Source organism: Entelurus aequoreus, linkage group LG06 (assembly GCF_033978785.1).
Source record: "Entelurus aequoreus isolate RoL-2023_Sb linkage group LG06, RoL_Eaeq_v1.1, whole genome shotgun sequence".
Taxonomy (NCBI): Eukaryota; Metazoa; Chordata; class Actinopteri; order Syngnathiformes; family Syngnathidae; genus Entelurus; species Entelurus aequoreus.
Genome location: NC_084736.1, coordinates 14,001,076 through 14,024,713, shown reverse-complemented (window position 1 = coordinate 14,024,713; position 23,638 = coordinate 14,001,076). Strand labels below are relative to the sequence as shown.

The 23,638-nt window shown below is 41.3% G+C and overlaps 1 protein-coding gene across 3 annotated transcripts in view; it reads left to right on the top strand.

Moving 5' to 3' along the window:
* The window catches only part of ramp2 (receptor (G protein-coupled) activity modifying protein 2), a 26,301-nt gene extending 7,786 nt beyond the window's left edge, over window positions 1-18,515 (top strand). Inside the window, exons 1-4 of one of the 3 annotated variants that reach the window (XM_062050027.1) lie at window positions 4,806-5,602; window positions 5,739-5,771; window positions 16,102-16,279; window positions 16,358-18,515. In XM_062050027.1, coding sequence (XP_061906011.1) covers window positions 5,554-5,602; window positions 5,739-5,771; window positions 16,102-16,279; window positions 16,358-16,607 — 510 coding nt within the window. In that variant the 5' untranslated portion in view covers window positions 4,806-5,553 and the 3' untranslated portion in view covers window positions 16,608-18,515. Of the gene's footprint in view, window positions 1-4,805; window positions 5,603-5,738; window positions 5,772-16,101; window positions 16,280-16,357 lie in introns of those variants that run through there. The other 2 variants (XM_062050025.1, XM_062050026.1) reach the window with 2 other exon arrangements.
* The last annotated feature ends 5,123 nt before the right edge of the window (window positions 18,516-23,638 follow it).

Here is a 23,638-nt window from a genome sequence, read left to right as displayed (position 1 = left end):
TTAGTTATTTTGCCCCATTAAATCATTGATAGTTCCACTGCTTATCAATGATCTTGAAAATTAAAATGATCAGTTATCAGTAGAGATGTCCGATAATGGCTTTTTTGCCGATATCCCATATTCCGATATTGTCCAACTCTTAATTACAGATTCCGATATCAACCGATACCGATACATACAGTCGTGGAATTAACAAATTATTATGCCTAATTTTGTTGTGATGCCCCGCTGGATGCATTAAACAATGCAACAAGGTTTTCCAAAATAAATCAACTCAAGTTATGGAAAAAAATGCCAACATGGCACTGCCATGTTGGCATTTTTTCCACAAAGTGCATTATTTTTTTTAACATGCCTCAAAACAGCAGCTTGGAATTTGGGACATGCTCTCCCTGAGAGAGCATGAGGAGGTTGCGCGTGCTGTATAATCTACAAAACTTAAAACCAGTGAAGTTGGCATGTTGTGTAAATGGTAAATAAAAACAGAATACAATGATTTTCAAATTGAATAGACTGCAAAGACAAGATACTTAACGTTCGAACTGGAAAACGTTATTTTTTTGCAAATAGTAGCTCATTTGGAACTTGATGCCTGCAATATGTTTCAAAAAAGCTGGCACAAGTGGCAAAAAAGACTGAGAAAGTTGAGGAATGCTCATCCAACACTTACTTGGAACATCCCACAGGTAAATAGGCTAATTGGGAACAGGTGGGTGCCATGATTGGGTATAAAAGCAGCTTCCATGAAATGCTCAGTCATTCACAAACAAGGATGGGGCGAGGGTCACCACTTTGTGAACAAATGCCTGAGCAAATTGTTTAAGAACAACATTTCTCAACCAGCTATTGCAAGGAAGTTAGGGATTTCACCATTTACAGTCCGTAATGTCATCAAAAGGTTCAGAGAATCTGGAGAAATCACTGCACGTAAGCAGCAATGCGGAAAACCAACATTGAATGCCCATGACCTTCAATCCCTCAGGCGGTACTGAATCGAAAACCGGCATCAGTGTGTAAAGGATATCATTGCATGGGCTCAAAAACACTTCAGAAAACCAGTCAGTAACTACAGTTTGTTGCTACATCTGTAAGTGCAAGTTAAAACTCTACTATGCAAAGCAAAAGCCATTTATCAACAACACCCAGAAACGCCGCCGGCTTCGCTGGGCCCGAGCTCATCTAAGATGGACTGATGCAAAGTAGAAAAGTGTTCTGTGGTCCACATTTCAAATTGTTTTTGGAAACTGTGGACGTCGTGTCCTCCGGAACAAAGAGGAAAAGAACCATCTGGATTGTACTAGGCGCAAAGTTCAAAAGCCAGCATCTGTGATGGTATGGGGGTGTATTAGTGCCCAAGAGATGGGTAACTTACACATCTGCGAAGGCACCATTAATGCTGAAAGGTACATACAGGTTTTGGCGCAACATATGTTGCCATCCAAGCAACGTTATCATGGACGCCCCTGCTTATTTCAGCAAGACAATGCCAAGCCACATTCTGCACGTGTTACAACAGCGTGGCTTTATAGTAAAGGAGTGCGGGTACTAGACTGGCCTGTCTGTAGTCCAGACCTGTCTCCCATTGAAAATGTGTGGTGCATTATGAAGCCTAAAATACCACAACGGAGACCCCCGGACTGTTGAACAACTTAAGCTGTACATCAAGCAAGAATGGGAAAGAATTCCACCTGAGAAGCTTAAAAAATGTGTCTCCTCAGTTCCCAAACGTTTACTGAGTGTTGTTAAAAGGAAAGGCCATGTAACACAGTGGGGAACATGCCCCTGTGCCAACTTTTTTGCAATGTGTTGCTGCCATTAAATCCTAAATTAATGATTATTTGCAAAAAAAAGTTCTCAGTTCGAACATTAAATATCTTGTCTTGGCAGTCTTATTCAATTAAATATAAGTTTAAAAGGATTGGCAAATCATTGTATTCTGTTTTTATTTAGGAATTACACAATGTGCCAACTTCACTGGTTTTGGGTTTTGTATTTGCATTTTCTCCTCCCAGTATTGTGGGTGTTTTGATGGTCAGCATATATCCCGCACATTAATGAAAAATGGATTGCACGCCCTATTCCGCTCGCTTAGCAGACGCAATCCACTTTGCACAGTTTAGTACACTGCAAAAAGTCAGTGTTCAATAACAAGAAAAAAATAAAAATAAAAACTAGGGGTATTTTATTTGAACTAAGCAAAATTATCTGCCAATAGAACAAGAAAATTTGGCTTGTCAAAACTTTCCAAAACAAGTGAAATTAGCTAACCTTAATGAACTCAAAAATACCTTAAAATAAGTATATTCTCACTAATAACTGTACTACTATATGAGTACGTATTTTCTATTGTTTAATTGAAAATAAAACAGCAAAGTCCATTTGGCTGTCATCTGTTTTAATATGAGACACAATTGTGTCAAAGTCATGATTTTTTTTTTTTTTTACATGCTTGAAATAAGAAATCATTACTTAAAAAAAGTAGTTTTATACTCGTGAGTGTTGATGACACAGCTTTGAAACAGTTGATATTCTAGTTTCAAGCATGTTTTACTCAATATAGGTCATAACATCTCAGCAACAAGCTGTAATATCTTACTGAGATCATTTAGGACTAGGGATGTCCGATAATGGCTTTTTGCCGATATTAGATATTCCGATATTGTCCAACTCTTTAATTACCGATACCGATATCAACCAATACCAATATCAACCGATACCGATATATACAGTCGTGGAATTAACACATTATTATGCCTAATTTGGACAACCAGGTATGGTGAAGATAAGGTCCTTTTTTTTAAAAAATTAATAAAATAAAATAAGATAAATAAATTAAAAACATTGAATAAACATTGAATAAAAAAGAAAGTAAAACAATATAAAAACAGTTCCATAGAAACTAGTAATTAATGAAAATGAGTAAAATGAACTGTTAAAGGTTAGTACTATTAGTGGACCAGCAGCACGCACAATCATGTGTGCTTACGGACTGTATCCCTTGCAGACTGTATTGATATATATTGATATATAACGTAGGAACCAGAATATTAATAACAGAAAGAAACAACCCTTTTGTGTGAATGAGTGTAAATGGGGGAGGGAGGTTTTTTGGGTTGGTGCACTAATTGTAAGTGTATCTCGTGTTTTTTATGTTGAATTAATAAAAATAAAAATAAAATATATATATATATATAAAAAAAAAGATACCGATAATAAAAAAAACGATACCGATAATTTCCGATGTTACATTTTAAAGCATTTATCGGCCGATAATATGGGCAGACCGATATTATCGGACATCTCTATTTAGGACCAAAACCCTTAAAACAAGTAAAACACTAACATAAAATCTGCTTACTGAGAAGAATTATCTTATCAGACAGAAAATAAGCAAATATCCCCCTTATTTGAGATATTTAATCTTACTTAGATTTCAGTTTCTGCAGTGCAGATCAGCTTTGCGTGTGCTATCAAGTTTGCACGTGTTTTAGTACACGCAAACCTTTAGTAAATCAGACCCCAAGTTATGTTTTTTCTGCTTAGTGGCCTCTGCTGAGAGCAGCAGCTTTTGAGGCTCTCTTGCCTCATTTTAAGGATCTTTTAAAGGCCTACTGAAACCCACTACTACCGACCACGCAGTCTGATAGTTTATATATCAATGATGAAATCTTAACATTGCAACACATGCCAATACGGCCGGGTTAACTTATAAAGTGCAATTTTAAATTTCCCGCTAAACTTCCGGTTGAAAACGTCTATGTATGATGACGTATGCGCGTGACGTCAATCGTTGAAACGGAAGTATTCGGACACATTGTATCCAATACAAAAAGCTCGGTTTTAATCGCAAAATTCCACAGTATTCTGGACATCTGTGTTGGTGAATCTTTAGCAATTTGTTTAATGAACAATGAAGACTGCAAAGAAGAAAGCTTTAGGTGGAATCGGTGTTTAAGCGGCTGGCTACAGCAACACAACCAGGAGGACTTTGACTTGGATAGCAGACGCGCTATCCGACGCTAGTCGCCGACCGCATCTATGATCGGGTGAAGTCCTTCGTCGCTCCGTCGATTGCTGGAGCGCAGGTGAGCACGGGTGTTGATGAGCAGATGAGGGCTGGCTGGCGTAGGTGGATAGCTAATGTTTTTAGCATAGCTCTGTGAGGTCCCGTTGCTAAGTTAGCTTCAATGGCGTCGTTAACAACAGCATTGTTAAGCTTCGCCTGGCTGGAAAGAATTAACCGTGTGGTTACAGGTCCATGGTTTAATAGTATTGTTGATTTTCTGTCTATCCTTCCAGTCAGGGGTTTATTTCTTTTGTTTCTATCTGCAGTTAAGCTCGATGCTATCACGTTAGCGCCGTAGCTAAAGTGCTTCGCCGATGTATTGTCGTGGAGATAAAAGTCACTGTGAATGTCCATTTCGCGTTCTCGACTCTCATTTTCAAGAGGATATAGCAGTGGTTTAAAATACAAATCCGTGATCCACAATAGAAAAAGGAGAAAGTGTGGAATCCAATGAGCCAGCTTGTACCTAAGTTACGGTCAGAGCGAAAAAAGATGCGTCCTGCACTGCACTCTAGTCCTTCACTCTCACGTTCCTCATCCACAAATCTTTCATCCTGGCTCAAATTAATGGGTCAATCGTCGCTTTCTCGGTCCGAATCGCTCTCGCTGCTGGTGTAAACAATGGGGAAATGTGAGGAGCCCTTCAACCTGCGACGTCACGCTACTTCCGGTACAGGCAAGGCTTTTTTAAATCAGCGACCAAAAGTTGCAAACTTTATCGTCGATGTTCTCTACTAAATCCTTTCAGCAAAAATATGGCAATATCGCGAAATGATCAAGTATGACACATAGAATGGATCTGCTATCCCCGTTTAAATAAAAAAAATTCATTTCAGTAGGCCTTTAAGGACCAGCTTGAGTATAGAAGACATTTCAGGGATGAAGAGCACTCATCAGCTCCTTTATAACGACTTAATTATTCTTCAGTTAGGCTCAAATGAGTCTCGATATCAGCTTTCCCCAGTTTGCACAGTCATGGTCCCTTCTACTCTAGAAAAGCTCTCACCCTAAATGTTTGCTTATGTTTCCTATTTGGCAGAGGCGCCTAAGGAAAAAAAAAAAGGAAAAAAAAAGGCAAATAAATCACATGCTGTGAAGCTGGCCAGGCCTTCCACTGTGAGAAACTGAGACTAAAAAGCAGAACAAGAGTGGAGGACTAAAGGGTTTTCAGATGTGAGTCCAGCCCAGCTTGCTTGGGTGTGCGCCCTCCTTTTATTCGGGGGAGAATGGCTGTTGCCTCCACCCCCTCCAGAAGGGAAGACAGTCCCAAGGAAGCGTGCGTCGGAGAGGGGAAGAGCTGCCGCCGAGGCGCGGGGGCCGTCGGGCTGATCTGATAACATCTGGCGAGGCATCTGCTCGCCGAGGTTACGCCGCTTCGCTCTCATCCTGCCGGGCCGGAGCTTCCGGTTATGCCTCGCCGTGATTCAAGCTTCTTCACGCGGGGTCCTCCGTCCTAGAGGAGACACATTGACTCCATTTATTCTGACATGAAGGGAGCGCTCAGTTTGATTGGGGTGTTCCTCTCGTTTCTCTACGGTGAGTCAGTGTGTGTGTGTGTGTGTGTCCCCTTTTCCAGCTGCAGACGTCTTCCTCCATTGACGTACAGAGCGTGCAGGCTTTTTAAAGAGTTACTTGCCATTGAACTTTCTAACCTCAATTCTCTCCTCTTTAGACGCCACCTTTGGAGGACATATCTGGTCAATCGGTACGTGTCACACACAGCCTTAAACACCATTTAAGGTTAGGTACACGTGCACAGTCGAATGACAGCAGAATACGTAGCAGAACTATTGTTAATATCGCCGGCGTAAACGTCTATTTAGTTAACTGCCAAGTGGGTGGTCTACAAGATTCAATAACAGCTGGGCTCCTTAAAGGCCTACTGAAACCCACTACTACCGACCACGCAGTCTGATAGTTTATATATCAATGATGAAATCTTAACATTGCAACACATGCCAATACGGCCGGGTTAACTTATAAAGTGCAATTTCAAATTTCCCGCCACACTTCCGGTTAAAAACGTTTTATTATGCTGACGTATGCGTGTGACGTCACGAGGACAAGGGAAGTATTCGGAGCCCGGAGAATCCTATACAACAAGCTCTGTTTTCATTTCATAATTCCACAGTATTCTGGACATCTGTGTTGGTGAATCTTTTGCAATTTGTTTAATGAACAATGGAGGCTGCAAAGAAGAACGTTGTAGGTGGGATCGATCGGTGTATTAGCGGCTGGCTGTAGCAACACAACAAGGATTTCTTACTTAGCAGACGCCTAGCCGATGCTAGCCGCCAAACCCACGGATGAAGTCCTTCGTCGTGCCGTCGATCGCTGGAACGCAGGTGAGCACGGCTGTTGATGGGAAGATGAGGGCTGGCTGGCGTAGGTGGAGCGCTAATGTTTTTACCATAGCTCTGTGAGGTCCGGTTGCTAAGTTGCTAAATTAGCCTTAGCGTCGTTAGCAACAGCATTGTTAAGCTTTACCAGGCTGAGAATTTTTAACCGTGTAGTTACATGTACATGGTTTAATAGTATTGTTGATCTTCTGTCTATCCTTCCAGTCAGGGGTTTATTTCTTTTGTTTCTATCTGCATTTGAGAACGATGCTATCACGTTAGCTCAGTAGCTAAGTGTGTCACCGATGTATTGTCGTGGAGATAAAAGTCACTTTGAATGTCCATTTCGCGTGCTCGACTCTCATTTTCAAGAGGATATAGTATCCGAGGTGGTTTAAAATACAAATCCGTGATCCACAATAGAAAAAGGAGAGAGTGTGGAATCCAATGAGCCAGCTTGTACCTAAGTTACGGTCAGAGTGAAAAAAGATACGTCCTGCACTGCCTCTAGTTCTTCACTCTAACGTTCCTCATCTACGAATCTTTCATCCTCGCTCAAATTAATGGGGTAATCGTCGCTTTGTCGCTCCGAATCTCTCTCGCTCCATTGTAAACAAAGGAAAATTGTGAGGAATATTACCTGCTGTGACGTCACGCTACTTCCGGTACAGGCAAGGCTTTTTTTATCAGCGAGCAAAAGTTGCGAACTTTATCGTCGATTTTCTCTACTAAATCCTTTCAGCAAAAATATGGCAATATCGCGAAATGATCAAGTATGACACATAGAATGGATCTGCTATTCCCGTTTAAATTTAAAAAATTCATTTCAGTAGGCCTTTAAGTAGCTACAAGTCCAAAAAATATCTGCATTCGCATCTGTGGCTGTGGGCAACCTAATGATGTATTTAAAAAAAAAAAAACCCTCTAAAGCAGGGGTGTCAAACTCATTTTTACTGAGGGCCACATTGCAGTTATGGCTGCCCACTTGTAATTGTAAATATTTATGAATATAACTGTATAATAACTTCGCTATTTGCATAGGCAATTGGGTTTGATTTTTTTATTTTTTACCAACAAATTCATGGAATTTGTAAGTCAAGGTGACACGCATATATTTATGTATTTATTTTTGATAACGTAAAAAAAACAACTTAGAATATCTTGTTGCTTTTTTTTTTTTTTTTTTTTTTTTTTAAGAAACGATTTTTGGACTAGCTATTGTATTTTATATGTCACCGCTTGTTTCCCCTCGGGGTGATGGTCAGCTGGCAACGCTTCATAGCAGCAGTCGACCTTCGGGGGCCCAACTCCCCGCCTCTCTGTTGCGAGTTTGTCGTGATTAAATGTAACGTGTTTATGTGTGCATTGCATGGAGGTTTTTCCCCACTCCAGTCTAGGCCCCCTTAGGGAGCCCAGTCTAGATTGTATTTTTTTACTCATCTTCTTTTGCCCCAGCGTTTTACCTTTTTCTTATCTTTTAAGGGGTGCCTTTGGTGACCCATCAGCGTTCCTGTTCTGTAACCCTGTACACTGTTTGTTTGTCTAATCTTGAACGGGTTTTTGTCTCAAAACATAATTCCGTTGTACTTGTGTAATGACAATGAAGTCCTATCCTATCCTATCCTTTTCAATTGCTTTGTAAATGTATATCCCAACCATTGTAAAGCTGGGATTGGGTTGGAGTTGAGGTTACTCTATTATCTTTTATTACAAACCCCAAAACCAGTGAAGGGAAGTTGTGTCAATTGTGAATAAAAACAAAATACAATGATTTGCAAATCCTTTTCAACCTATATTCAATTGAATAGACTGTAAAGACAAGATACTCAACGTTCGAACTGGAAAACTTTGTTATTTTTTGGCAAATATTAGCTCATTTGGAATTTGATGCCTGCAGCCAGTTCCAAAAAAGCTGGCAAAAAAGACTGAGGAATGCTCATCAAACACTTATTTGGAACATTCCACAGGTGAACAAGCTAATTGGGAACAGGTGGGTTCCATGATTGGGTATGAAAGCAGCTTCCATGAAATGCTCAGTCATTCACAAACAAGGATGGGGCGAGGGTCACCACTTTGTGAACAAATGTGTGAGCAAATTGTCAAATTTGCAAATCATTGTATTCTGTTTTAATTTACGAAATTACACAACGTGCCAACTTCCCTGGTTTTGGGTTTTGTAGATTAACATTCTGTGAATTTTGTAAATAAAATTAAAAAATATATATTTTTAAAAATAATATTTGAGGCGAACACTGCATGTATAAATCTTATATCAGCAGCCAATAGGAGATTTTGTAACTTGTAACTTAAGTTTTTATATAGATAAGGTTTTACTATACTTTATACATCAAATAATATATTGCGAGAATCGTGTTGAATCAAATCGTCATCCCAAGAATTGGAATCGAATCATGAGGTGCCCAAAGATTCCCACCTCTAATAGGGATTTTTTTCTCTCTCAAAATTAAAATAACAAATACATTTAGCCATAAAGTACTCTAATGACACACATTATTTACCAGAATTTGACGGGCCACATAAAATGAAGTGGCAGGCCACATCTGGCCCTTGAGCCTTGAGTTTGACACCTGTGCTCTAAATGATGGAATTAGCTGCATCAGAATCAGAAGCGGTCTGCCTGCACTTTAAAAATGCTGGCTGTTGATGTGAAATGAAGTCTTAGGAGTGGGTACCAAATTCTGTAGTTTTAAAAGGTACCGAACGAATTCCGGCGGGTATCGATTCACGTAAAATCATCCGGTAGGTATTAATTCAAGTAAAATCAAAGAGTATATTTCAATACCTTTGTAGCCCGTGACGGCATGTCCGATTCCAGACAAAATACTCGGGGAAGAAACAATCAGCCAAACTGCCTCTAGGTAATGTTGCAATTTTAATGTCAATATACACTATATTGCCACCTGCCTTGACTCATATATGAACTTGAAGTGCCATCCCATTCCTAACCCATAGGGTTCAATATGATGTCGGTCAACCATTTGCAGTAGTACAGCTTCAACTCCTCTGGGAAGGCTGTCCACAAGGTTGCGGAGTGTGTTTATAGGAATTTTCGACCATTCTTCCAAAAGCGCATTGGTGAGGTCACACACTGATGTTGGTCGAGAAGGCCTGGCCCTCAGTCTCCGTTCTAATTCATCCCAAAGGTGTTCTGTCGGGCTCAGATCAGGACTCTTTGCAGGCCAGTTAAGTTCATCCACACCAGACTCTGTCATCCATGTCTTTATGGACCTTGCTTTGTGCATAGTCATGTTGGAAGAGGAAGGGGCCCGCTCCAAACTGTTCCCACAAGGTTGGGAGCATGGAACTGTACAAAATGTTTTGGTATACTGGAGAATTCAAAGTTCCTTTCGCTGGAACTAAGGGGCCAAGCCCAACTCCTGAAAAACAACACCACACCATAATTCCTCCTCCACCAAATTTCACACTCGGCACAATGCAGTCCGAAAAGTACCGTTCTCCTGGCAACCTCCAAACCCAGGCTCGTCCATCAGATTGCCAGATGGAAAAGCGTGATTCATCACTCCAGAGAACACATCTCCACTGTTCTATAGTCCAGTAGCGACGTGCTTTACACCACTGCATCCGACGCTTTGCATTGGACTTGGTGATGTATGGCTTGGATGCAGCTGCTCGGCCATGGAAACCCATTCCATGAAGCTCTCTGCGTACTGTACGTGAGCTAATTGGAAGGTCACATGAAGTTTGGAGCTCCGTAGCAACTGACGGTGCAGAAAGTCTTTGCACTATGCGCTTCAGCATCAGCTGACCCCTCTCTGTCAGTTTACGTGGCCTACCACTTCGTGGCTGAGTTGCTGTTGTTCCCAAACTCTTCCATTTTCTTATTATAAAGCCGACAGTTGACTTTGGAATATTTAGGAGCGAGGAAATTTCACGACTGGATTTGTTGCACAGGTGGCATCCTATGACAGTTCCACGCTGGAAATCACTGAGCTTCTGAGAGCAGCCCATTCTTTCACAAATGTTTGTAGAAACAGTCTCCATGCCTAAGTGCTTGATTTTATACACCTGTGGTATTAGGACACCTGATTCTGATCATTTCGATGGGTGGCCAAATACTTTTGGCAACATAGTGTAGCAAGTATGCCTCATGAAAAATGTTCAAATACAAAATAAGGCTTCACTTTTGCGCGAGCTTGATGTTAATATACATTGGATTTGCCACAAACATGCTACTGGTTAGCATTAGCTGATTTTACATGGCGATTTCAACACACCCAATTTTGCTACTGAAAACTACAACTAAGAGCTGGTGAGTAATAAGGTCAATAGTTGCAGTATAAACACTTTGTAGGACTCAAAAGACTGGACTGGCACATCCAACTTAATGGCAAAGACTACCTACTCAGTGGCCTAGTGGTTAGAGTGTCATCCCTAAGATCGGTCATACCAAAGACTATAAAAATGGGACCCATTACCTCCCTGCTTGGCACTCAGCATCAAGGGTTGGAATTGGGGCTTAAATCACCAAAAATGATTCCCGGGCGCGGCTACCGCTGCTGCCCACTGTTCCCCTCACCTCCCAGGGGGTGAACAAGGGGATGGGTCAAATGCAGAGGACACATTTCACCACACCTAGTGTGTGTGTGACAATCATTGGTACTTTAACTTTTACTTTACTGGTACTATCTAGCCAGGCAACACACTGTAGCTTATACACTAGTGCCATCTAACTTGGAATTACAACTGTATGGAAAACCTACTATATAATACTTGACTTGACACTTCTAAATTATTTAGAAGTGTAAGAAAACAAGTTATAACAACTGGACAGCACAGTTGTCATATAATCAGCTCAGTCTTAGATGTTAAATAATAAAACATGAGATTTTAATGATTAAACAATATTTATCAACACATGAACACACACAAATGTATTAAAAAAAATGTGGTACCGTTATCGATTCCCAGGTACCGAGAATTGGTTCGAATGTGAAAGGTATTCATCTCTACTCGTCATACTGTTTACAATCCACTTATTATAAATAACGATAATGCTGACTGAGCAGTTTTCTTCTCACCGCTATTACAACTTTGGTTGCGTTGCTGCTGTATGACCATGTGGTCAAAGACAGCTACATTTTCATTTCCATTTTCACAAGCTCTCCGAATTAATAACTTAAGTTAAAGAAATGTACTCAAAATTTACCCTACTATGTATATTTTAATATAATTTTCCAAATATGGTTCTGTATATGGGGTGACTTTGACAAAATGTTTGTAATGGTGGTTGTTGTAGTGCTAACACACTGGTAGTACCTTGGTTTTCATACGCCCTTGTTCTTAGTATGATTCAGTTTTGTGTAGAGATGTCCGATAATATCGGCCGATAAATGCTTTAAAATGTAATATCGGAAATTATCGGTATCGGTTTCAAAAAGTAAAATTTATGACTTTTTAAAACGCCGCTGTGTACACGGACGTAGGGAGAAGTACAGAGCGCCAATAAACCTTAAAGGCGCTGCCTTTGCGTGCCAGCCCGGTCGCATAATATATGCGGCTTTTACACACACACAAGTGAATGCAAGGCATACTTGACCAACAGCCATACAGGTCACACTGAGGTTGGCAGTATAAACAACTTTAACACAGTTACAAATATGCGCCACACTGTGAACCCACACCAAACAACAATGACAAACACATTTCGGGAGAACATCCACACCGTAACACAACATAAAAACAACAGAACAAATACCCAGAACCCCTTGCAGCACTAACTCTTCCGGGCCGCTACAATATACAACGCCCGCTACCACCAAACCCCGCCTCATCTACCGAATTCGGAGATCTCAAGGTTGGCAAGTATGCTCGAGTATACTCTGGACTGAAGCTGTGTGCCTTCATTGTTTTTGTAGCTGTTGTTTTGAGGCATAAAATAAAAAATAATGCACTTTGTGAAAGTCAAAGTATAGTATTTCCCATAGTTGTAGTGGGTATCAGGATTATCTCAGGGAGAGCATGTCCCAAATTCCAAGCTGTTTTGAGGCATGTTAAAAAAAATAATGCACTGTGTGACTTCAATAATAAATATGGCAGTGCCATGTTGTCACTTTTTTCCATAACTGGAGTTGAAGTTGTTCTCTTATTCTGGAAAACCTTGTTCTTGATTGATTGATTGAAACTTGTATTAGTAGATTGCACAGTACAGTACATATTCTGTACAATTGACCACTAAATGGTAACACCCGAATAAGTTTTTCAACTTGTTTAAGTCGGGGTCCACGTTAATCAATTCATGGTAAAGTTACATTGTTTAATGCATCCAGCAGGGCATCACAACAAAATTAGACATAATAATATGTTATATCCACGACTGTATATATCGGTATCGGTTGATATCGGAATCGGTAATTAAGAGATGGACAATATCGGAATATCGGATATCGGCAAAAAAGCCATTATCGGACATCTCTAGTTTTGTGTCTCGATTTTCATAAACTGCACGTTGGTGGCTTTTATTTCATTTAGTGCAGCTGCAAAATAAGCCATCATGGAGACAAATAAAAAGTGTATCATACAGTAATAGTCCAATCAAAACTACTCCTTCTCGAGCATGTTGTAAAGTGAAATGGAAACAAAAGCGTCAGTGTTTCCAGAGTGTCCCTGAATGCACCACACAGCTGTTTAGCCAAACAATGGTTATACGCTTACCGGGTATAGATGGAATTTGCTTGTGTTACAGTAACACGAGTGCCACACTTTCATAAAGAAGGTGAGAAACACATTTGAATTCAGGGAAAAAGTCGAACTAAAACCAAAGTACCGCTACAGTTTCTAATGTTTTGTTCTCGAATTGAGATAAATTACACTTCAAAAATATTTCTGCAAGTCTACCTAATGAAGCGTCCAGTCAGTGTACTTGGAGGGGAGGGAGCAGGTGGTAGAGGTGAACGGCACCGTGTCCCCCCCCCTCTCGGTGAGCTGTGGAGTCCCCCAAGGCAGTATATTGGGACCTTTACTGTTCCTAATATACATAAATGACATGTCATCGGCATGCGACTGTGAATTGTTTTTGGTTGCGGATGACTCTGCCCTGCTGGTATCCGACAAGGACAAGTCACAGGTGGAGAAAATCCTCAGTGCTGAGCTGTGTAGAACTTGCACCTGGCTCGCTGACAACAAGCTATCCATACACTTGGGTAAAACGGAATCCATCCTGTTTGGGTCCCACATCAACCTTAAGAAAGTCAATGACTTCACTATAAAAGTGGGTGACATTGTTATCACCAGGAAAGATGAGGTCACCTACCTAGGTTCCATTCTAGAGGCTAACCTTTCCTGTGATAAAATGGCAACCAAGGTAATCAGAAAGGTTAACCAACGAACGAGATTTCTCTACAGAATCTCCTCTCTGGTCAACAAAAGCACCATGAGGATTCTGGCGGGAACTCTCGTTCAACCCTTTTTCGATTACGCATGCACCTCCTGGTACCCTAGCACCTCCAAAACCCTCAAATCTAAACTCCAAACATCTCCGAACAAGCTAGTCAGGTTACTTCTAGACCTCCACCCCAGATCCCACCTCACTCCTACCCACTTCTCTAAAGTGGGCTGGCTCAAGGTGGAGGACAGAGTTGCACTGAGCCTAGTCTATAAAATACACTACACCTCCCTGATACCGAAGTACATGTCAAACTACTTCCTTAACGTAAATGACCGCCATAACCACAACACCAGGGGGAGCTCCACTAACCACGTTAAACCCAGATTCCGAACTAACAAAGGTCTTAACTCATTCTCTTTCTATGCCACATCAATGTGGAATGCGCTCCCAACAGGTATAAAAGAAAGGGCATCTCTATCCTCCTTCAAAACCGCGATAAAAGTTCACCTCCAGGCAGCTACAACTCTAAACTAACACCCTCCCCGGATTGCTAATAATCAATTGCTAATAATCAAATATAAACAATCAAATGCAGATACTTTTTCTTATGCCTTCTGATCTCTCTCTCTCTCTCTCTCTCTCTCTCTCTCTATGTCCACTACTTGTTGTCCATATCCTACCCCCCACACCCCTGGTTGTAAATAATGTAAATAATTCAATGTGATTATCTTGTGTGATGACTGTATTATGATGATAGTATATATGATAGTATATATCTGTATCATGAATCAATTTAAGTGGACCCCGACTTAAACAAGTTGAAAAACTTATTCGGGTGTTACCATTTAGTGGTCAATTGTACGGAATATGTACTTCACTGTGCAACCTACTAATAAAAGTCTCAATCAATCAATCAAAGTATACAGTAGGACAGGGGTGGGCAATTAATTTTTACCGGGGGCCGCATGAGCAACCCGAGCACTGCTGGAGGGCCACACCGACAATATTTCAATTAAATTTTGCTCAAATTATTTTTGATATACCGTAAGATAGATAATACTAATATTTTCATTTAACATAACTTATCTTTATACAAAAGCAGATGGCTTTTGATGGTTTTATTTTTAACACTTTTTTACACAACACTTCCTGATGTATATTACAATACAAAAATTTCAATTTCTGTCACTTCATCCTGCATCCTCTTTGTTGTGAACGTAGCACGTACGCCTGTAAGGTGATTGGCGAAGAAGGAAGAAGCGTTGCTGTTGCGGAAATGAGGAGTGAGGATTGGTTTTCCTTTTGGAAAGAACGAGATAAGTTGAGCTGTGTTAGTATAGGTTGCTCAGTAAAAGTTTAAAAAGAGCGTCAGACTTGGTGTGCACTTCTTCTGGACGCTACAATTGATGTCACAAGTGGGATGAAATGCCTCCCAGTTCGCCTTGCCATCAAACCTGGGAGTCTTCATTGAGGGCGGAATTCCCCCCGTGGCAAGCAGCTTGGCTGCACCTGTAAACGCTCTCTCTCGCTCTCTGTCTCTCTCTCTCTTTGCGACGAGCTCCTCACGTGGCACGTACCTCCCGATGACGTCGCACACAAACAGTGCAGTATGCGCAAAGTTTTACTTCTGACACCAATTGTAGCGTCCAGAAGAAGTGCACACGAAGTCTGACGCTCTTTTTAAACTTTTATTGAGCAAGCTATACTAACACAGCTCAACATATCTCGTTCCTTCCACACGCACGTCTCCTCACTTCTCATTTACGCAACTCAAGAAGACAACATCTACTTCAGCAGGTCGTTACACTATATTCTTTAAAGACTGCAACGTGTGTACCACAAATAAGCACACGGCTTTACCTTTACTTGGCAGTCCATGTCCTTTTTAAAACACGCCATTCGTCATCAACTTTTCTCTTTTTAGCGTCTCTGGGATAACCGGGCATCACTTGTCGCTGTGCGCCTTCCCTCACAGGACATACGCACATATAACACTTTTCAAAATAAAAGCAGCACAGTTGTATTGCACGCACGACAAATATGTTTTTTTAAAATTTATTTTGTATTTGTGATTGCCGCTGCGCGCACGAGCATACGTCCGCACGGAAGTAATACAAATAACGCTTTTCAAAACAAAAGCAGCACCGTTGTATTGCACACTCGAAATAGATACTTTTTTAAATGTATTTTGTAATTTATAATTGGCCTCACGCGGGCCGGACAGGGACGTACAAAGGGCCGGATGCGGCCCGCGGGCCGCAGAATGCCCAGGTCTGCAGTAGGAGCATGTGATGGCTATTTTCCAATTCCTTTTCTTTCCCTGCATGCAGCTTGTGGGAACAAGACTCACAGGTGTGTGGACTTCTGCTCCATCTGCAATGACTATTATGGCAGAGCTACCATGGACTGCATGTACACCCTCTTGCACAGCCTGTGCCTCAACAACTTCCACAAGGCCATGGCAGCGCTGAACACCACAGATTGGTGCATTTGGCATAACGTCAGTGGGTAAGTGGATGCTGCGGCTGAATGAAGGTCTTTTAGCGTGCAGTGTGCATAACGGCGCCCCCTCCCCTTGCCTGACAGGTTGTACAGCAACTTGAGCCTTTGCACGGAGGAGATATCCGACTGCCTCCTCATCCCGTGGCCCAACCCACTGGTGGAGCAGACCTTTGTCGACATCCACTCCAGCTTCTTCAAGGACTGTCCCATGGAGGAGCTCAGCGACCCGCCGCCGGCCATCGTATTTGCCCTGGTTATAACACCCATCCTCCTTATCCCTGTCATGGTCAGTCTTGTGGTCCTTAAGACCAAAAATGGTGATGGCAGCTCCTGATGTTTCTGCTATGGCCTCAACAAGGATGGAACATTGAGAATAAGACAAAACCTACTAGAGGTGCATTGCTTGTGGTTCCTGGTCGGCTTGTCTTCAATGAACTAGAAGGCTCCTGTTATCCATTTTTAACTACATCCAGAGAACATTTGCTGGTACCATTTTGAGTTAATCCCAATGTTTTCCGCTCTACTTTCTTCATTTCGGATTCCAGTTCCTTTTGGCACAAATAGTCAATAGTACCTTCACATTATTGTCCGTCTACCTGACAGTTGGAGGATGTATTCAAGAAGTCCTCCGGCTTGTTAAATAACGCAACGATCCCAAAACAAAGTTTATTAATCTTTCAAATGCGCTTCCTTGCGATCAGGTGCGTTAGGTAGTCTTCAACCAAACAGAGACCCTTTTTCCTGCCATTTAAACTTCTCAAATTTGCTAGGAAAGTTCCTGCAATCCTTCACCATGTTGTCCGCCTGCCAGAAAGTCAGGCGGAAGGTCATTCTCCGTCTCGTGGAATGACAATGACAGCAAATTAAAACAGCTCTGCAAACTTTTTCCTTAACCTTTTAAAAGCACTATACTTTGTAATTTAGAGGGTTTAATAACTTGGAACTAAACAGGCTTTGGTTCCAACAATCAAAGCTTTAAAAGTTCCTAATTTGTAGTTCCAACATCTAAAACTACCAAGTTTCTACAATGCACTGCAAGGCCTGTGTGAGTCCTGATCTGGTTTCTGTTATGTTCCAGTTCTGGGTGTGGTAGCAGTTAGCTAGCAAGCCTTCACATTGTCTGACAGTCTGTGGTTTTCTTCTAGAGGTCTTCCATCTCATGGAATGATGAAAAAACAGTGAATCACAACCACCTCCTAGTTCCTTAACCTTTCGAATGCACTACCTTGCAATCATGAGGGGGGAGATACTGTAGACTGGGACTAAATTCAAGGCCTGGTCCCTGTGACGAAAACACTCCTAGTTCCTAAAGAAGCTCCTGCAGTTGAAATGCTTCTAAAGCTATACTTGTTCGATCTTTCAAAGCAATTATACCTTGCAATAAGGAATGTTATTTATCCTGGAACTACATTGAGATGTTGGTTCCCGCAATCAAAACAGGCAATGATCATTTCAAAATTCCTGAAGAGCGTTCCTGCAATTAAAATGTTCCATTAAGTTCTCAACCTTCTGCCTCAGTTTAGAAAGGTAAATCCTGACCTGGCTTGTGCAGACAGTGTCATGCTGTCAATAGTGGACATCTTTCTTCTTAACCAGGCAGGCTTGGTTTTTAAGTCTCCTGTAAGTGACCCAATCAGCACACTAGATGCACCCTACAAATGTGGTTAGTACCCTATAAGAAGGGTGCCACAAAGCAATACAGAATGGCGGGTTTCACTATTTTTTACACAAAAAAAACGATACCACTTGGTGCAAACAAGGCTTAATTTATGTTTTATAAGCATTTGTCATACTTTATAAGAAAAAGCTATGTAGAATTCTGACAAAAGCTCAGGAGCTTGCTAAGTTAGATCTTCAGCAGTAAGTTTTAGGTGGCGACAGGAAAACACGCGTGGAAAAGAAAAGATGGGAAGCCAAAAGGTGAGGATCCTTCTTTCCTGCGATTGTCCCTTTTTTAAACACGATCCTCCCAAAGCTGGAACCCTGACGACGGCCATCATCGTCACCTCATCGTGACCTGTATTTAGATATCCGTTTAAGATACTAAAGACGATTTTGCTTTTTAGCAAAACAATGTTTAAATGACGCAAAAGCTCTTGTTTGTGGTTTGAAGATTTTGTTTTTAATTTCAGTACAAAAGTGTCTATTTATGTCTTATTTCTGGACGAGAGCAAACAATGGCGGCCTGCTCAATATCAATGTATTGTATTATCATTAATAGGATTAAAAACACATTTTAAATCATCCCAACTCGGGCTTGTTATGTTTTGAAGCATCTGGATTGTTGAACAAGTCAAATTACACATTTTGTGTTTAAGATGATGCTATTACAGATACATTCCCTCAAATGTGCTTCAACTTAACCTTCTTGCCTTCTAATGTGTATTTTACATTTAATGCAGAGCAGTTGAAAAATGTTGAAACAGATTACAAGCCAAATATTTGTGCCATTTTTCAATTGCAGAATAGGGTAGTCTATGAACTCTGCCTAGCAACAGTTTTAAAAAAAAAAAATATTGAGTTATGATGGATTTTTGTGATTAACGACTTCATACGATTCATTAGAATTGAAAAAGGCCCATCATGCAGTGGTTACAGCAAGTACTGGGGTGTAGTCTACATAGTACATATGTGATTTTCTTATAAATATACCACTCTTGCGAATCATACACACACCCTCATCTGGAAAACACAACACTGTGCGTGTGTGTGTTCTTGTATTTCTACCCTTCTTGAGACATCAACTAGGAAAAGTACCTTCCATATGAGGAGGTGTGAACAAGTTAGGACATAAATCATGGTCCCAATACGGAAAACCATTGCATCTAATAGAGAATGTCTCATTTGCACCCCTGGTGGTGAAATCTATAAAAATTAGGGTGGTTCCAAAAAGGAGGGATATTTCAAATTGTGTCGGTGTTAAAAGTGCTCCCCCTCTGGTTAACATATGAAATAACAAGTGTGTGCAAGAAATTGAAATGCGCCCCCTTTGGCCAAAATTAATACAAAAATAAATATGTATGTAAAGACATACTGTAATAACTTGAAATAAATAATCCATCCATCCATTTTCTACCGCTTGTCCCATTCGGGGTCGCTGGAGCCTATCTCAGCTGCATTCGCCAGCTCAGCGCATGGCCAAAAATAAATAAAAAATACTAAAAGCTTATCTTTTTTCATATTTGCTTAGTATTATATTATTAATGTTGTAAATACAAATCTTTATATATCTAGAAAGGGTGGTCCTAAAGAGGCAGGCATTTTTCGGAGGTCTCAAGAAGGTAAGAAATACAAAGATGTGTGTGTGTGTGTGTGTTTGTGTGTGTGTGGCAGGGTAGGGTGGGAAAGTGTGCGAGTTGACCTCCTTCCACTCTGAATGTGTGGGGGTCACCCCCTCCTCCCGCTTCCCCGAGCTCCTCTGAAAAACACAAACGCCCAGATGAAGATGACGACGGCGATGACGATCCCACCCACGTCTGTTAGTGCTCTCTGACGTCACTGAGGCGAAAAGATGTAAGTGTGAAAACAATGAACATCCATCATTGGCTGACACCCCGCTGCCTCAACGCTGGACAATATGAATATTGCATAGCACAGAGCAATGACTTTGCTTGGGGAACAGCGCCCTCTAGCGGTGGAGGAGCATCTCACAATCAGCATCTCGCAGCTGATTTTTCTCATGACATGACCTTTGCTATAAAATACACTCAGACTGGAGATAGTTTGCACTTTGCACTAAGTATGATTTAGCTGCCAATAATTTAGTACAATAAAACAAAGTATTGAACACTAAGAATAAAATATGGTAGACCACAAGAAAACATCCCTGTCATGACATCCCTAAAAAAAGAAGATGAGATTACATACAGATGAAAGTAAAAAATATAGAATATCATGCGAAAGTTAATTCATGTCACCAATTCAACTTCAAATCTGAAACTAAGACCCCGTTTAATAAGGTTATCCAGGGTAAATCACACCTAACCTTATCCGTGTCCACACACAACAATGCCACCGTTTAAGACCCCCTGCCCCCCTCCGTCCGCCGGCGCAACGCGACCTAGTACGCGGAAAATGCGCACGTCATAGTTCTTAAATGTAACTTATCTGAACAATATCCAATGTTGTGGTATTTCAATTAACTGGAATCCAGTGTGCTGTGGTGCCCTATTGTAGTGAATCACACCTGAGCCATCATAAATTAATCCAATCTTGAATAAACTCCTAAAAGTACACAATGTGACAAAGAACATTTGACAACAATCAATATATGGATCTAGATATCTGGTCAGAACACTCCTCACTCTTTTGCCTTCACCTTCATTGTCCATTCCTTTTTGGTGACTTTATATACTCTGGACCTAGACGTTGAGTCCGCGACATACATGGCGGACAATAACTGATACGGTCTGCTTTGCCAGTCTAAATGCATTCGATGTTTTCCGTAGTTAGTCTTCCCTCGACGCCATGTAATACAAAGCACACGCTACCTTTTTTTAATCACATCCACGGGAGCCTCGTTGTCTCTCCATCGACAAATGGACAACGTTTTTCGGTAAGTAGAATCACAGCTGACCTCGACATTCGAAAGTTCTCTTGCCGTCTGAGAAGTGTTGTATCCCAAATAGCTGCAATCACTTTCTCTTAAAGGCCTACTGAAATGATGTTTTTTTATTTAAACGGGGATAGCAGATCCATTCTATGTGTCATACTTGATCATTTCGCGATATTGCCATATTTTTGCTGAAAGGATTTAGTAGAGAACATCGACCATAAAGTTCGCAACTTTTGGTCGCTGATAAAAAATGCCTTGCCTGTACCGGAAGTAGCGTGACGTCACAGGTTGAAGGGCTCCTCACATTTCCCCATTGTTTACACCAGCAGCGAGAGCGATTCGGACCGAGAAAGCGACGATTACCCCATTAATTTGAGCGAGGATGAAAGATTCGTGGATGAGGAACGTGAGAGTGAAGGACTAGAGTGCAGTGCAGGACGTATCTTTTTTCGCTCTGACCGTAACTTAGGTACAAGTGCTCGTTGGATTCCACACTTTCTCCTTTTTCTATTGTGGATCACGGATTTGTATTTTAAACCACCTCGGATACTATATCCTCTTGAAGATGAGAGTCGAGAACGCGAGATGGACATTCACAGTGACTTTTATCTCCACGACAATACATTGGTGAAGCATTTTAGCTACGGAGCTAACGTGATAGCATTGTGCTGAAATGCAGATAGAAACAAAAGAAATAAGCCCCTGACTGGAAGGATAGACAGAAGATCAACAATACTACTATCAGGAGACACGGAACCAAACACTGGACCTGTAACCACACGGTTAATGCTGTGCCGCCTGTTGAAGCCTAGCAATGCTGTTGCTAACGACGCCATTGAAGCTAACTTAGCTACGGGACCTCGTCAGAGCTATGATAAAAAAATTAGCGCTCCACCTACGCCAGCCCTCATCTGCTCATCAACACCCGTGCTCACCTGCGTTCCAGCGATCGACGGCGCGACGAAGGACTTCACCCGATCATCGATGCGGTCGGCGGCTAGCGTCGGATAGCGCGTCTGCTATTCAACTCAAAGTCCTCCTGGTTGTGTTGCTGCAGCCGGCCGCTAATACACCGATCCCACCGACAGCTTTCTTCTTTGCAGCCTCCATTGTTCATTAAACAAATTGCAAAAGATTCACCAACACAGATGTCCAGAATACTGTGGAATTTTGCGATGAAAACAGAGCTGTTTGTATTGGGATACAACGTGTCCGGATACTTCCGTTTCAACCATTGACGTCACGCGCATACGTCATCATACATAGACGTTTTCAACCGGAAGTTTAGCGGGAAATTTAAAATTGCACTTTATAAGTTAACTCGGCCGTATTGGCATGTGTTGCAATGTTAAGATTTCATCATTGATATATAAACTATCAGACTGCGTGGTCGGTAGTAGTGGGTTTCAGTAGGCCTTTAAGGTATTCATGTGTGATTTCCACAAGCGTCTGTACAGACGGAAGGAGAAACACGGGCATGTCTGGATGACTCGCCTTCATATTTCCAGTGGTTACCTCCGAGTTACGAAACCACTTTGTTATGAAGCTGGCTGTGGCGCGTTCTTTCTGACGTCACTTCCTGTGTGGGGCGCGGTCTTTCTGGCGTCACTTCCTCTCCGAACTCAGTTTGTAAACGATGAATGAGTCCATACAAAGCTAAGAGCCGGAGATTAAAAAAATACACGGCGCACTTACCCGTGTAAAAAATTATCCAAGGATGGGGACCTTAAACGATAGTTTAGTGTGGCTGAAACGGGGCTTAGGCTAAATAATTATGTGTTTAAGGGGTTATCCGGCTTAGTGTAGACATAGCCTAATGTGTGATACAAGCTATCATTACATGCAAAGTGAGATATGTTAAGCTTTTGTTAAATGAGCCCACTCTCAGCAGAGGCCACACTCTTGGTTTGATCATCACTAAGGGTCTTGCTATTTCAAACGTGGATGTTATCGACACTGCTTTATCAGATCATGTATGTGTTTTCTTCGACTTGTCTGTGGTTGGGTCCGTGGCTGTTAGGGGAAGACTTGAAAATGATAGCATACAAACACAGTTTGTGGAAATGATTAGGTTTGAAAACATCCCTTATGCTAATGTTGATGATCTGTTGAACTCTTGTACATCAGGTATTGTAAATGTTTTAGACACCGTTGTTTCTGCTAAAGTTAGAATTGTTAAAAGGCAAAAGGCGCCATGTAGAAATGAAGACTCGGTCTGCGCACAGAAAAGGGAGTGCCGCAGAGCCGAACGGAAATGGCGCAAATCAAAGCTACAAGCTCATTATGTGTTTTACAAAGAAAAGCTAAATGTGTTCAACCAGACTTTATGTAGAACAAGGGAAAAATATTTCCCTGAAATCATCACAAACTGTAGTAACACCTCTTATGTCCTGTTTGCTACAGTAACGAGATTAACAAAACTTCCAGTTTCACTTCCCTTAGAACTTATTTCTGTATCGAACTGCAATGACTTTGCAATATTCTTTCATGGTAAAGTTCAAGGCATTAGAAATGCAATCATTCCTGGAAAACAAATAGCTGCTCTGCAACCAGCTAGTCATCTAGACCTGGAACATTTCACTCCTGTCACTGACAAAACAGTTGAAGAGATCATCCACATTATGAGTCTATCAACATGCTGCTTTGATGGTTACCCACTAGATGTCTAAAGTCTTTGCTGAGCAGTGTATTACCAAAACTTTCTCATCTAGTTAACATCTCACTTCAGACTGGATCCTTTCAAAAGGCCTTAAAACTGTTGTCATTAAGCCCCTCTTAAAGAAGAGTAGTCTTGATGACACAGTACTGAA